The 12,665-nt window shown below is 51.2% G+C and overlaps 1 protein-coding gene across 1 annotated transcript in view; it reads left to right on the forward strand.

Moving 5' to 3' along the window:
• The window catches only part of IARS1 (isoleucyl-tRNA synthetase 1), a 91,428-nt gene that overhangs the window by 34,654 nt on the left and 44,109 nt on the right, over nucleotides 1–12,665 (forward strand). The window contains exons 10-12 of the mRNA XM_044303076.1: nucleotides 7,707–7,802; nucleotides 11,182–11,304; nucleotides 11,659–11,711. Coding sequence (XP_044159011.1) covers nucleotides 7,707–7,802; nucleotides 11,182–11,304; nucleotides 11,659–11,711 — 272 coding nt within the window. The remainder of the gene's footprint in view (nucleotides 1–7,706; nucleotides 7,803–11,181; nucleotides 11,305–11,658; nucleotides 11,712–12,665) is intronic.

The raw sequence follows: 12,665 nt of genomic DNA on the forward strand, positions 1-12,665 counted from the left end.
TATAGGATAGAACCAGAGAGGTGCCCCCAAAGGAAATATACAGTGCAAAGAAAACCTAGAACGTTTCCCAACGTTTTTCATCTAATTATTGCTAATGTCTCCTGAAATACTAACATATAACAGGAGAAAGATAGGACAATAGGTCCTGGGTATCTTCATATGAAGGTCTCTCCATGCTCCCCTACATAGAAACCAGCAACGCCATTACTTCTACCAAGGAGTGGAGGGAATCCCAGAAGAAGTCCTCGAAGGGAATGCAGGATCCAATCCCACGTGTCTGTCCTAGATGAGGGCATGCATGTGATAATGGTGGGACCTGGTTAATGCTTGGCGTGTCTAGCAGCGTTGAGCCGCGCATCGCGCTAGTTTTCAACAAACAGGCCCTCCCCCATTACGTTGTGTGGTCAATGCGTAATCACGTTGCAAAACATATGCGCATAATAATGAGAGAGGTCAAAGGGGGTGTAAATGGGAGCGGTCAAGTTGCAATGGGCCATTCCTGCTGAACAACTGAAGAGGGGGAGGGTCGGTACTCAGATGTAAACGCATCCCTCCCATTCCGCATATAACATGACAGGCGCTATGGGCAGATAAGTAGACATTGAGAGACTGGTCCTCTCGCAGATTGCTCGCCACAAGACGTAGAGATAAGGAAATAAAGTAGTGTCTCAGATAAAACGCCCCAAATCACGTTGTTTATTGAGGCCCCGCGGGCTAGAGGTGTCCAATCCACCAACTCTCCCCTTGTAGTGTACGTTTGATTTATGGACGCGTTCTATTCCCTTGAATTTGATGGCGGTTCTTTGCCCCTTGTGGACAGCATGAACATGTCTGGCGACTGGGGACTCCTACTTATTGCAGACATCATTGACATGTTCCCCAATACGGCAATCTAGTTCCCTACGTGATTTTCCCACGTATTCTATGCCACATTCGGACATCATTAAATATACGACTCCCGTTGTACGACAATTTATGAAGTTGCGTATATAATGAATATCTTCCATGTTGTTACTGGTAAAGGATTTCCCAAGTTGTATAAAGTTGCAGAAACTGCAATTTCCGCATCTAAAGCAGCCTTTAACTGGATTCTCAAGCCACATTCGTGGTCTGTCCGGTGACATTAAGTGGCTGTGTACCAAGTGGTCTCCTAAACTTTTGCCCCTTCTAAATGTAATGGTTGGTTGAGGGCCCAGTACTTCCGATAGGTCGGGATCCATTAGTAAGGTATCCCAATGGTGAGCGATTATCTTCCTTATATCGGTTGCTGATGTGTCGAATGTCCCTATTGGTCTAAAAATAAAAAGATAGCATTTAGTAATTATATAAAAAAAAAAAAAAAATATGAGGATGACAGGCAAATTTATAAGATTAGGCAGAGAGAGGCCAAACAAGTTATAAGAGCTTCTAAAGCTCAGGCAGAAGAGAAATGAGCTCAGTCAGGGGAAAAGGCGATAAGACATTCTGCAGATACATAAATGGAAACTAAAACAAGGGATTACCAAATTAAAAACAAAAGGAAGTTATATGGAAGTAGATAAAGAACTAGCTGACGGCCTCAATAAATACTTCTGTTCAGTTTTTACAAAGGAAAATGAAGGTAGAAGGACCTCAGTTAGGAAAGAAGACTAATGAATCTTATGACGCATGTGTCTTTACAGAGGAAGAGGTTCTAAGTCAACTGTCTAAAATTACTACAAAAAAGTCCCAGGGGCCTGATGGGATACACCCAAAGCTATTAAAAGAGCTCAGCGGTGACCTAGCAAAACCAGTAACAGATTTATTTAACCAACCACTGGCAACAGGAGTCGTCCCAGAAGATTGGAAATTTAGCAAATGATGTGCCCGTTCACAAGAAAGGTAGTAGGGAGGAATCGGGCAACTATAGGCCAGTGAGTCTGACATCAATAGTGGGAAAATTAAAGGGGTATTCCCACTTCACCTTTTTATACTTGCCTGCTGCCAGCGTGCCATTCACTTCCTGGATTCTGCCTGGGGGTGGGCTTCATCTTGATTCAAGTCTTCTCCCGGCCGGGCCGCTCGCTGGACTGAATGCCGAGCATGCGCCATGGTGACTTATTTCTGGCCAGTATAGTACAGAGTCGGCGTGCGCGTTCGCAGCTCTGTACTATTCTGGCTGGGAAGAAGTCACCATAGCGCATGCGCGGCAGTGTGTGCCTTCAGGACAGCGAGTGGCCGGGACAAAAGGAGTCTTCTGCGCAAGCACAGCCACCGGGATTCTGCAGAAGAGTGGTGGCCGTAACCAGGGGAGATGGAATCGCAACAATGAGGTAAGTGGGGATGAATTTTATTCTAAACGGTGGGAATTTGTTAATCAAGTATATTTAGAAAAATTATCACTGTCAAATCATTAACAGATTTAACAGTGATCATTATGATGGGAATACCCCTTTAATGGAAACCATACTTAAGGAGAGGATTGTGGAACGTCTAAAATCCCATGGATTGAAAGATGAAGAACAGCATGGGTTTACTTCAGGGAGATCATGTCAGACTAATCTTATAGATTTTTTTGATTGGGTGACTAAAATAATAGCTGGCGGAGGTGCAGTAGACATCGCTTATCTGGACTTTAGTAAGGCTTTTGATACTGTCCCACACAGAAGGCTTATCAATAAAGTGCAGTCTTTGAGCTTGGACTCCCATATTGTTGAATGGATTAGGCAGTGGCTGAGGGACAGACAACAGAGGGTTGTAGTCAATGGAGTATATTCAGACCAAGGTCTTGTTACCAGTGGGGACCTCAGGGATCTGTTCTGGGGCCCATATTGTCTAATATCTTTATCAGTGACATTGCAGAAGGCCTCGATGGTAAGGTGGGTCTTTTTGCTGATGACACAAAGATGTGTAACAGGGTTGATGTTCCTGGAGGGATACACCAAATGGAAAAGGATTTAGGAAAACTAGAGGAATGGTCGAAAATCTGGCAACTAAAATGTAATGTTGATAAGTGCAAGATAATGCACCTGGGAGGTAAATACCCAAGAGCAGAATATACAATCAGTGACACAGTCCTAACCTCAGTATCTGAGGAAAGGGGTTTAGGGGTCATTATTTCAGAAGACTTAAAGGTAGGCAGACCATGTCATAGAGCAGCAGGAGATGCTAGCAGAATGCTGGGGTGTATAGGGAGAGGCATTACCAGTAGACAGAGGGAGGCGCTCATGCCGCTCTACAGAGCACTAGTGAGACCTCATCTGGAGTATTGTGCGCAGTACTGGAGACCATATCTCCAGAAGGATAGGTAGGCAGACCATGTCATAGAGCAGCAGGAGATGCTAGCAGAATGCTGGGGTGTATAGGGAGAGGCATTACCAGTAGACAGAGGGGGCGCTCATGCTGCTCTACAGAGCACTAGTGAGACCTCATCTGGAGTATTGTGCTCAGTACTGGAGACCATATCTCCAGAAGGATAGGTAGGCAGACCATGTCATAGAGCAGCAGGAGATGCTAGCAGAATGCTGGGGTGTATAGGGAGAGGCATTACCAGTAGACAGAGGGGGGCGCTCATGCCGCTCTACAGAGCACTAGTGAGACCTCATCTGGAGTATTGTGCGCAGTACTGGAGACCATATCTCCAGAAGGATAGGTAGGCAGACCATGTCATAGAGCAGCAGGAGATGCTGGCAGAATGCTGGGGTGTATAGGGAGAGGCATTACCAGTAGACAGGCGCTCATGCCGCTCTACAGAGCACTAGTGAGACCTCATCTGGAGTATTGTGCGCAGTACTGGAGACCATATCTCCAGAAGGATAGGTAGGCAGACCATGTCATAGAGCAGCAGGAGATACTGACAGAATGCTGGGGTGTATAGGGAGAGGCATTACCAGTAGACAGGCGCTCATGCCGCGCTACAGAGCACTAGTGAGACCTCATCTGGAGTATTGTGCGCAGTACTGGAGACCATATCTCCAGAAGGATAGGTAGGCAGACCATGTCATAGAGCAGCAGGAGATGCTAGCAGAATGCTGGGGTGTATAGGGAGAGGCATTACCAGTAGACAGAGGGGGCGCTCATGCTGCTCTACAGAGCACTAGTGAGACCTCATCTGGAGTATTGTGCTCAGTACTGGAGACCATATCTCCAGAAGGATAGGTAGGCAGACCATGTCATAGAGCAGCAGGAGATGCTAGCAGAATGCTGGGGTGTATAGGGAGAGGCATTACCAGTAGACAGAGGGGGGCGCTCATGCCGCTCTACAGAGCACTAGTGAGACCTCATCTGGAGTATTGTGCGCAGTACTGGAGACCATATCTCCAGAAGGATAGGTAGGCAGACCATGTCACAGAGCAGCAGGAGATGCTAGCAGAATGCTGGGTCTATAGGGAGAGGCATTACCAGTAGACAGAGGGAGGCGCTCATGCCGCTCTACAGAGCACTAGTGAGACCTCATCTGGAGTATTGTGCGCAGTACTGGAGACCATATCTCCAGAAGGATAGGTAGGCAGACCATGTCATAGAGCAGCAGGAGATGCTAGCAGAATGCTGGGGTGTATAGGGAGAGGCATTACCAGTAGACAGAGGGGGCGCTCATGCTGCTCTACAGAGCACTAGTGAGACCTCATCTGGAGTATTGTGCTCAGTACTGGAGACCATATCTCCAGAAGGATAGGTAGGCAGACCATGTCATAGAGCAGCAGGAGATGCTAGCAGAATGCTGGGGTGTATAGGGAGAGGCATTACCAGTAGACAGAGGGGGGCGCTCATGCCGCTCTACAGAGCACTAGTGAGACCTCATCTGGAGTATTGTGCGCAGTACTGGAGACCATATCTCCAGAAGGATAGGTAGGCAGACCATGTCATAGAGCAGCAGGAGATGCTGGCAGAATGCTGGGGTGTATAGGGAGAGGCATTACCAGTAGACAGGCGCTCATGCCGCTCTACAGAGCACTAGTGAGACCTCATCTGGAGTATTGTGCGCAGTACTGGAGACCATATCTCCAGAAGGATAGGTAGGCAGACCATGTCATAGAGCAGCAGGAGATGCTGGCAGAATGCTGGGGTGTATAGGGAGAGGCATTACCAGTAGACAGGCGCTCATGCCGCGCTACAGAGCACTAGTGAGACCTCATCTGGAGTATTGTGCGCAGTACTGGAGACCATATCTCCAGAAGGATAGGTAGGCAGACCATGTCATAGAGCAGCAGGAGATGCTAGCAGAATGCTGGGGTGTATAGGGAGAGGCATTACCAGTAGACAGAGGGGGCGCTCATGCCGCTCTACAGAGCACTGGTGAGACCTCATCTGGAGTATTGTGCTCAGTACTGGAGACCATATCTCCAGAAGGATACTGATACTTTGGAGAGAGTTCAGAGAAGAGCTACTAAACTGGTCCATGGATTGCAGGATAAAACTTACCAGGAAAGATGAAAGGACCTTAACATGTAGAGCTTGGAAGAAAGACGAGACAGAGGGGAGATGAGAGAGACGGCTAAATACATAAAGGGAGTCAACAAGGGAAAAGAGGAGAGAAGATTTACATAGGGGTGCACCGAAATTCCGGCAGCCGAAAATATCGGCCGAAAATGCACCTAATCCATTTCGGCCGATATTTGTACATATCGGCAGAAAATAGCGGGGAGGGACTGGGAGGAGGAGCGGGTTGACGGTGCGTTCACTGTGCTCCGGCCCCCAGCTCCAGTAGTTATAAAAAGTGTGCAATTAATACGGATTCTATTCATGAGGCCCCCTCTACGCACATCCTACTCACAGGGCTGTTATCTTAATGCTGGCCGGCCGGGCAGACGAGCGGCAGCGTCACGACTGACGTCATGTGCCCGGCCTACTTTCTGAATGAAGGAGGCGGCGCAGGCATGTGACGTCAGTCGTGACGCTGCCGCTCGTCTGCCCGGCCGGCCAGCATTAAGATAACAGCCCTGTGAGTAGGATGTGCGTAGAGGGGGCCTCATGAATAGAATCCGTATTAATTGCACACTTTTTATAACTACTGGAGCTGGGGGCCGGAGCACAGTGAACGCACCGGCCCCCAGCTCCTCCTCCCAGCCCCTCCCCGCTATTTTCTATTAATTGTACAATGGGGGGTCTGTGGATGGCACTGTTATGGGGTGGGTGGGGGTCTGTGGATGGCACTGTTATGGGGTGGGTGGGGGTCTGTGGATGGCACTGTTATGGGGTGGGTGGGGGTCTGTGGATGGCACTGTTATGGGGTGGGTGGGGGTCTGTGGATGGCACTGTTATGGGGTGGGGGGTCTATTAAAAGTATTTGGGCAAAAAGGCAGTTTCGGTTTCGGTCAAGTGGTATCCTGAATTTTCGGTTTCGGACCAGAATTTTCATTTCAGTGCACCCCTAGATTTACAAGAAGGAAAACTGCTACAAGAGGACATAGTATTACATTAGAGGGGCAAAGGGTTAACAGTAATACCAGGAAGTATTACTTTACTGAGAGAGTAGTGGATGCAGGGAATAGCCTTCCTGCAGAAGTGGTAGCTGCAAATACAGTGGAGGAGGTTAAGCATGCATGGGATAGGCATAAGGCCATCCTCCATATAAGATAGGGCCGGGGGCTATCCATAGTATTCAGTATATTGGGCAGACTAGATGGGCCACATGGGTCTTATCTGCCGACACATTCTAGGCTTCTATGTTTTTTGCGACGTGATTACGCATTGACCACACAATGTAATGGGGGAGGGCCTGTTTGTTGAAAACTAGCGCGATGCGCGGCTCAACGCTGCTAGACACGCCAAGCGTTAACCAGGTCCCACCTACCTAAGGAGCATTATCACATGCATGCCCTCATCTAGGACAGACACGTGGGATTGGATCCTGCATCCCTTTCGAGGACTTCTTCTGGGATTCCCTCCACTCCTTGGTAGAAGTAATGGCGTTGCTGGTTTCTATGTAGGGGAGCATGGAGAGACCTTCATATGAAGATACCCAGGACCTATTGTCCTATCTTTCTCCTGTTATATGTTTGTATTTCAGGAGACATTAGCAATAATTAGATGAAACACGTTGGGAAACGTTCTAGGTTTTCTTTGCACTGTATATTTCCTTTGGGGGCACCTCTCTGGTTCTATCCTATATACCACCTTTTCAGTATATATATAGTACTACAGTGTGAGGGCTGCCCAGGGCCTTGAGATGATGAGGGCAAGGTTCCGGACGGGGCCGCTCTTTTCAGGGCGATGACTCTGTATTAGGAGGTCATTAGGGTCTCACAGCTCTACCAGGGACAGAATAGCCCCCACCCATCACGTGTTGAAGCCTCTTTATAAGGAGCGTCCGGAGAGATTTGTCGCTTGCTGCTCTCCATTCCGAGCGACACGATTGGTAAGGTTCATCTACTTTCTCACCAGCCGTTTTTCAGTTTGTTGGTTAACACATATATATGCGCAGATGGTATACATGTTTTTGGCGTTCTCGGTCTTATAATGTTTTTATTTAAGGGCATTATTATATGCTTTTTTTAGCCTTTATACATTAAGTCATGTTTTAATGATTACTGCTCCGCATTATTAGATTTAACTTTCCTTCAATGTTCAGGACCCGCACCCGTATTTCTCAATGAGGTGACGGGCGCCTCCTGTGTTTTCCTACTTTTGGGTATTCGCGGCTCACTGCTCTGCGCCGGAGAAACACTGGGGGTGCTGCCCGCGAGATGCCATGTGGGCGCTGCTGATCTCCCCGCCATGTGCTCACGCCGCCTCCTCCTTCTTTTTAGGCTTCAGACACAGGAGCCTTCACCGTTGTATTTGACAACTACGTCAAGGCAGAAGATGGCACCGGCGTGGTGCACCAGGCCCCCTACTTCGGAGCGGTATGTAGGATGATATGTCGCCTGGTGAGGGGCCCCCTGGCCTGTTGCTCCTAGTGGGCGCAGGAGCCTCCTATCATTTAGAAGCAGTCTGCTCCACGATGTGTTTCCACATATACACTGTATGGATACATGTTTATATCTACAGAGGCTTCAATAAGTATTCACACCCCTCGAACTTCCCCCATTTTTTCACGTTACATCTACAAACTTAAATGGCTTTTATGTGATCGACCGACACAAAGTCCAAGTCTTTGTGAGGTGAGAAGGAGCGGGGGGTGCATTAGTATTCAGCCCCCCGGAGCCAGTACTTTGTATTCTCACTACAGTTACAGCTGCAGGTCTTTTGGGGATGTCTCTACCAGATTTGCACATCTAGAGGGGGATATTTCTGCCCATTCTTCTTTGCAGAAGAGCTTGCACTCAGTCAGATTGAATGGAGAGCAATTTTCAGTCCTCCCCCAGATTCTCAATGGGATTCAGGTCTGGACTGTGACTGGGCCATTCTGACACATGAAGATGCTTTGATGTATACTCTTACATTGTAGCGCTGGCTGGATGTTGAGGGTGGTTGTCCTGCTGGAAGGTGAACCTCCGCTCCAGTCTCAAGTCTTCTGCAGCCTCTACCAGGTTTTCCTCCAGGATTGCCCTGTATTGAGCTCCATCCATCTTCCCATCATCTCTGACCGGCTTCCCTGTCCCTGCTGAAGATGAGCCTCCCCCCAGCATGATTCTGCCACCACTATGTCTCACGTTGGGGGTGGTGGGTTCAGGGAGATGCGCAGGGTTAGTTTTCCACCATAAATGGCATTTTGCATTTAGGCCAAAATGTTCCACCTTAGTCTCCTCTGACCAAAGCTGCTTCTTCCACATGTTTGCTGTGTCCCCTACATGACTTATGGCAAACTGCAGATGGGACTTATGGCTGCTTTCAGAAATGTCTTTCTTCTTGCCACTCTTCCATAAAGGCCAGATTTGTGGAGTCCACAACAAATAGTTGTCCTGAGGACAGATTCTCCCACCTGAGCTGTGGATCTCTGCATCTCCTCCAGAGTGACTGTGGGCCTCGCGGCTGCTTCTCTAATTGGCGTTCTCCTTGCCTGGGCTGTCAGTTTGAGTGGACGGCCATGTCTTCGTAGGTTTGCAGTTGTGCCATACGGATGATGGGTTGAACAGTGCTCCGTGAGATGTCCAAATCTTGGGATATTTTTTATATACTAGCCCTGATTTACACTTCTCAATCACTTTCTCCCTGACCTGTCTGGTGTGTTCCCTGGTTTTCATGATGCTGTTTGATCACTAATGTTCTCTAAAAAACCTCTGAGGCCTTCACAGAACATCTGGAGTTATACTGAGAAGACATTACACCCAGGTCGACTCAATGTACTAATGAGGTGACTTCTGACAGCAATTGGTCACATTGGATGTTATTTAGGGGAATCGGAGTACAGGGGGCTCAATACCAACACATCCCACACTTTCCAGATTTTTAGTAATTAAAACTTTTGAAAACTTTCTCATCTTCTGACGTCACACAAACTTGGACTTTGTGTTGGTCGATCACATAAAGTCATTATGAAATACATTTGTTTGTGGGTGTAACATTAAAAAAATGTGTAAAACTTCAAGGGGTGTGAATACTTTTTCAAGGCACTGTGGATATAAACATGTCTCCCTATGATATATTATATAAAATGTGGAAACATTCAAGAGGTATGAATATTTTATCAAGGCACTGCAGGCAGGGTCTGTGGAGGCAGCTCCACCTGTGCTGCACGGCCCACAACGTCCACCTGTGATTCACGGCTCGCCTGCCCTCCACCTGTGCTGCATGGCCCGCCCCGCCCTCCACCTGTGTTGCATGGCCCGCCCGCCCTCCACCTGTGCTGCATGGCCCGCCCCGCCCTCCACCTGTGTTGCATGGCCCGCCCGCCCTCCACCTGTGCTGCACGGCCTGCCCCGCCCGCCCTCCACCTGTGATTCACGGCTCGCCTGCCCTCCACCTGTGCTGCATGGCCCGCCCCGCCCTCCACCTGTGTTGCATGGCCCGCCCGCCCTCCACCTGTGCTGCACGGCCTGCCCGCCCGCCCTCCACCTGTGCTACACCGCCCGCCCGCCACTCTGTGCTACAACCGCCCGCCCGCCCCTCCACCTGTGCTACACCGCCCGCCCGCCCGCCACCTGTGCTCACCGCCCTTACCGCCACCTCGTGCTACACCGCCCGCCCGCACACCTGTGCTACCCCGCCCGCCCGCCCTCCACCTGTGCTACACCTGCCCGCCCGCCCTCCACCTGTGCCTACACCGCCCGCCCGCCCTCCACCTGTGCTACACCGCCCCGCCCGCCCTCCACCTGTGCTACACCGCCCGCCGCCCTCCACCTGTGCTACAACCGACCGCCCGCCCCCTCCACCTGTGCTACACCGCCCGCCCCTCACCCTGTGCTACACCGCCCGCGCCTCCACCTGTGCTACACCGCCCCCCCCTCCACCTGTGCTACAACCGCCCCCGCCCTCCAACCTGTGCTACACCGCCCGCCCGCCCTCACCTGTGCTACACCGCCCGCCCAGCCCTCCACCTGTGCTACACCGCCCGCCGCCCCTCCACCTGTGCTACACCGACCGCCCGCCCTCCACCTGGCTACACCGCCCGCCCCGCCCTCCACCTGTGCTACACCGCCCGCCCGCCCTCCACCTGTGCTCCCACCGCCCGCCCGCCCTCCACCTGTGCTGCACCGCCCGCCCTCCACCTGTGCTGCACGGCCCGCCCTCCCCTGCCCTGCACCGTTCGCACGGCCCGCCCTCCACCTGTGCAGCACGACCCGCCCGCCCGCCCTCCACCTGTTCAGCACGGCCCGCCCTCCCACCACCTGTGCAGCACGGCCCCGCCCCTCCACCCACCTGTGCAGCCACGGCCCCGCCGCCCTCCACCTGTGCTGCACGGCCCGCCCTCCACCTGTGCTGCACGGCCCGCCATCCACCTGTGCTGAACGGCCCGCCATCCACCTGTGCTGCACGGCCGCCCTCCACCTGTGCTGCACGGCCCGCCCTCCACCTGTGCTGCACGGCCCGCCCTCCACCTGTGCTGCACGGCCCGCCTCCACCTGTGCTGCACGGCGCCGCCCTCCACCTGTGCTGCACGGCCCGCCCTCCACCTGTGCAGCACGGCCCGCCCGCCCTCCACCTGTGCTGCACGGCCCACCCACCGCCCAGTAGCTGTAGCGGTTGTACTGTGTGTATATCATATGTCCGTGTTATGGCTGTGAAGCCCTTCGTCTTTCTCTGGTAATTCCAAGTCGTGTTGGAGATTGAAGGTGGAGTGTTGTCCACGTCTCCACCATGTGCACTGTCCACCAGTCTTCTCTTCTGCTTCTTCCCTTGCAGGACGACTACAGGGTCTGCATGGACTTTGGGATCATCCAGAAGGACTCTGTCCCGGTGTGCCCGGTCGATGCCTCTGGCTGCTTCTCTGAGGAAGTCACTGACTTTGCAGGACAATACGTCAAGGTTTGATTGTCAATTGGCCCTTTTCCATTCCTGCAGATACCCCCTCATTTCATCCCTTTAGTTGTATTTTATGGATAGCGCCCCCTGCAGAGACGATGCACATGCTGTGATTTTATACTTCTCCTTTAAAGGGGTTGTACCATCCCGGACTTTGGAGGCATATTGCTAGCTAGGATATGCCTCCTATGTCTGATAGGTGCGGGTCCAGGGTAGGGTGAGGCTACACAGACTGCTGATCTGAGCGTTCTTCACACCTGCTGTGTATTAGTAGTATTGAGATAACTGTGTTAAAGGGGTTGTCTCACCTCAGACATTGGGGGCAATTTGCTAGAATATGCCCCTAATGTCTGATAGGTGCGAGTCCCACCTATGGGACCTCCACCTATACCTACAATGGAGCCCGCAAAGTGAAGCCGGGCTCACCACGCATGTGCAGCTGCTCTCCATTCAACCCAAGTGGCATGCTCGGCTATTTTCAGAATTCCCATTGAATGGGATGCACACTTCGCATGCGAGGCCACCGCTCCATTCACTTTTATGTGGCTGATGGAAATAATGGAGCCAGTACTCAGCTATGTTCGGCGCTCCCATTAGAATGAATGACTGGAGGGAGGCTGCACATAACCGGTGCACCCTCTGGGACTTTGCTGGCTCTGTTCTAAGTATAGGTGTGGGTCCCCTAACCTGGGCGCTCTGGATAGGTTCATCCTCTGGTTTATGTAACCCTTGAGCAGAGCGGTTCACAGAGGACATATGGGTTAACAGTATAGTAAGCTCTGGCCGTCACGTGTAAGATCTGCTCCCTGCACCGTAATAAGATGTAAAGGTGGAGCTGGCCGTCACGTGTAAGATCTGCTCCCTGCACTGTAATAAGATGTAAAGGTGGAGCTGGCCGCCACGTGTAAGATCTGCTCCGTAATAAGATGTAAAGGTGCAGCTGGCCGCCGCGTGTAAGATCTGCTCCCTGCACTGTAATAAGATGTAAAGGTGGAGCTGGCCGTCACGTGTAAGATCTGCTCCGTAATAAGATGTAAAGGTGGAGCTGGCCGTCACGTGTCAGATCTGCTCCCTGCACCGTAATAAGATGTAAAGGTGGAGCTGGCCGTCACGTGTAAGATCTGCACCGTAATAAGATGTAAAGGTGGAGCTGGCCGTCACGTGTCAGATCTGCTCCGTAATAAGATGTAAAGGTGGAGCTGGCCGTCACGTGTAAGATCTGCTCCCTGCACTGTAATAAGATGTAAAGGTGGAGCTGGCCGTCACGTGTAAGATTCTCCCTGCACCGTAATAAGATGTAAAGGTGGAGCTGGCCGTCACGTGTAAGATCTGCATCCGTAATTAAGATGTAAGGTGGAGCTGGC

The sequence above is a fragment of the Bufo gargarizans genome, chromosome 8 (genome assembly GCF_014858855.1).
Source record: "Bufo gargarizans isolate SCDJY-AF-19 chromosome 8, ASM1485885v1, whole genome shotgun sequence".
In the NCBI taxonomy this organism is placed as follows: Eukaryota; Metazoa; Chordata; class Amphibia; order Anura; family Bufonidae; genus Bufo; species Bufo gargarizans.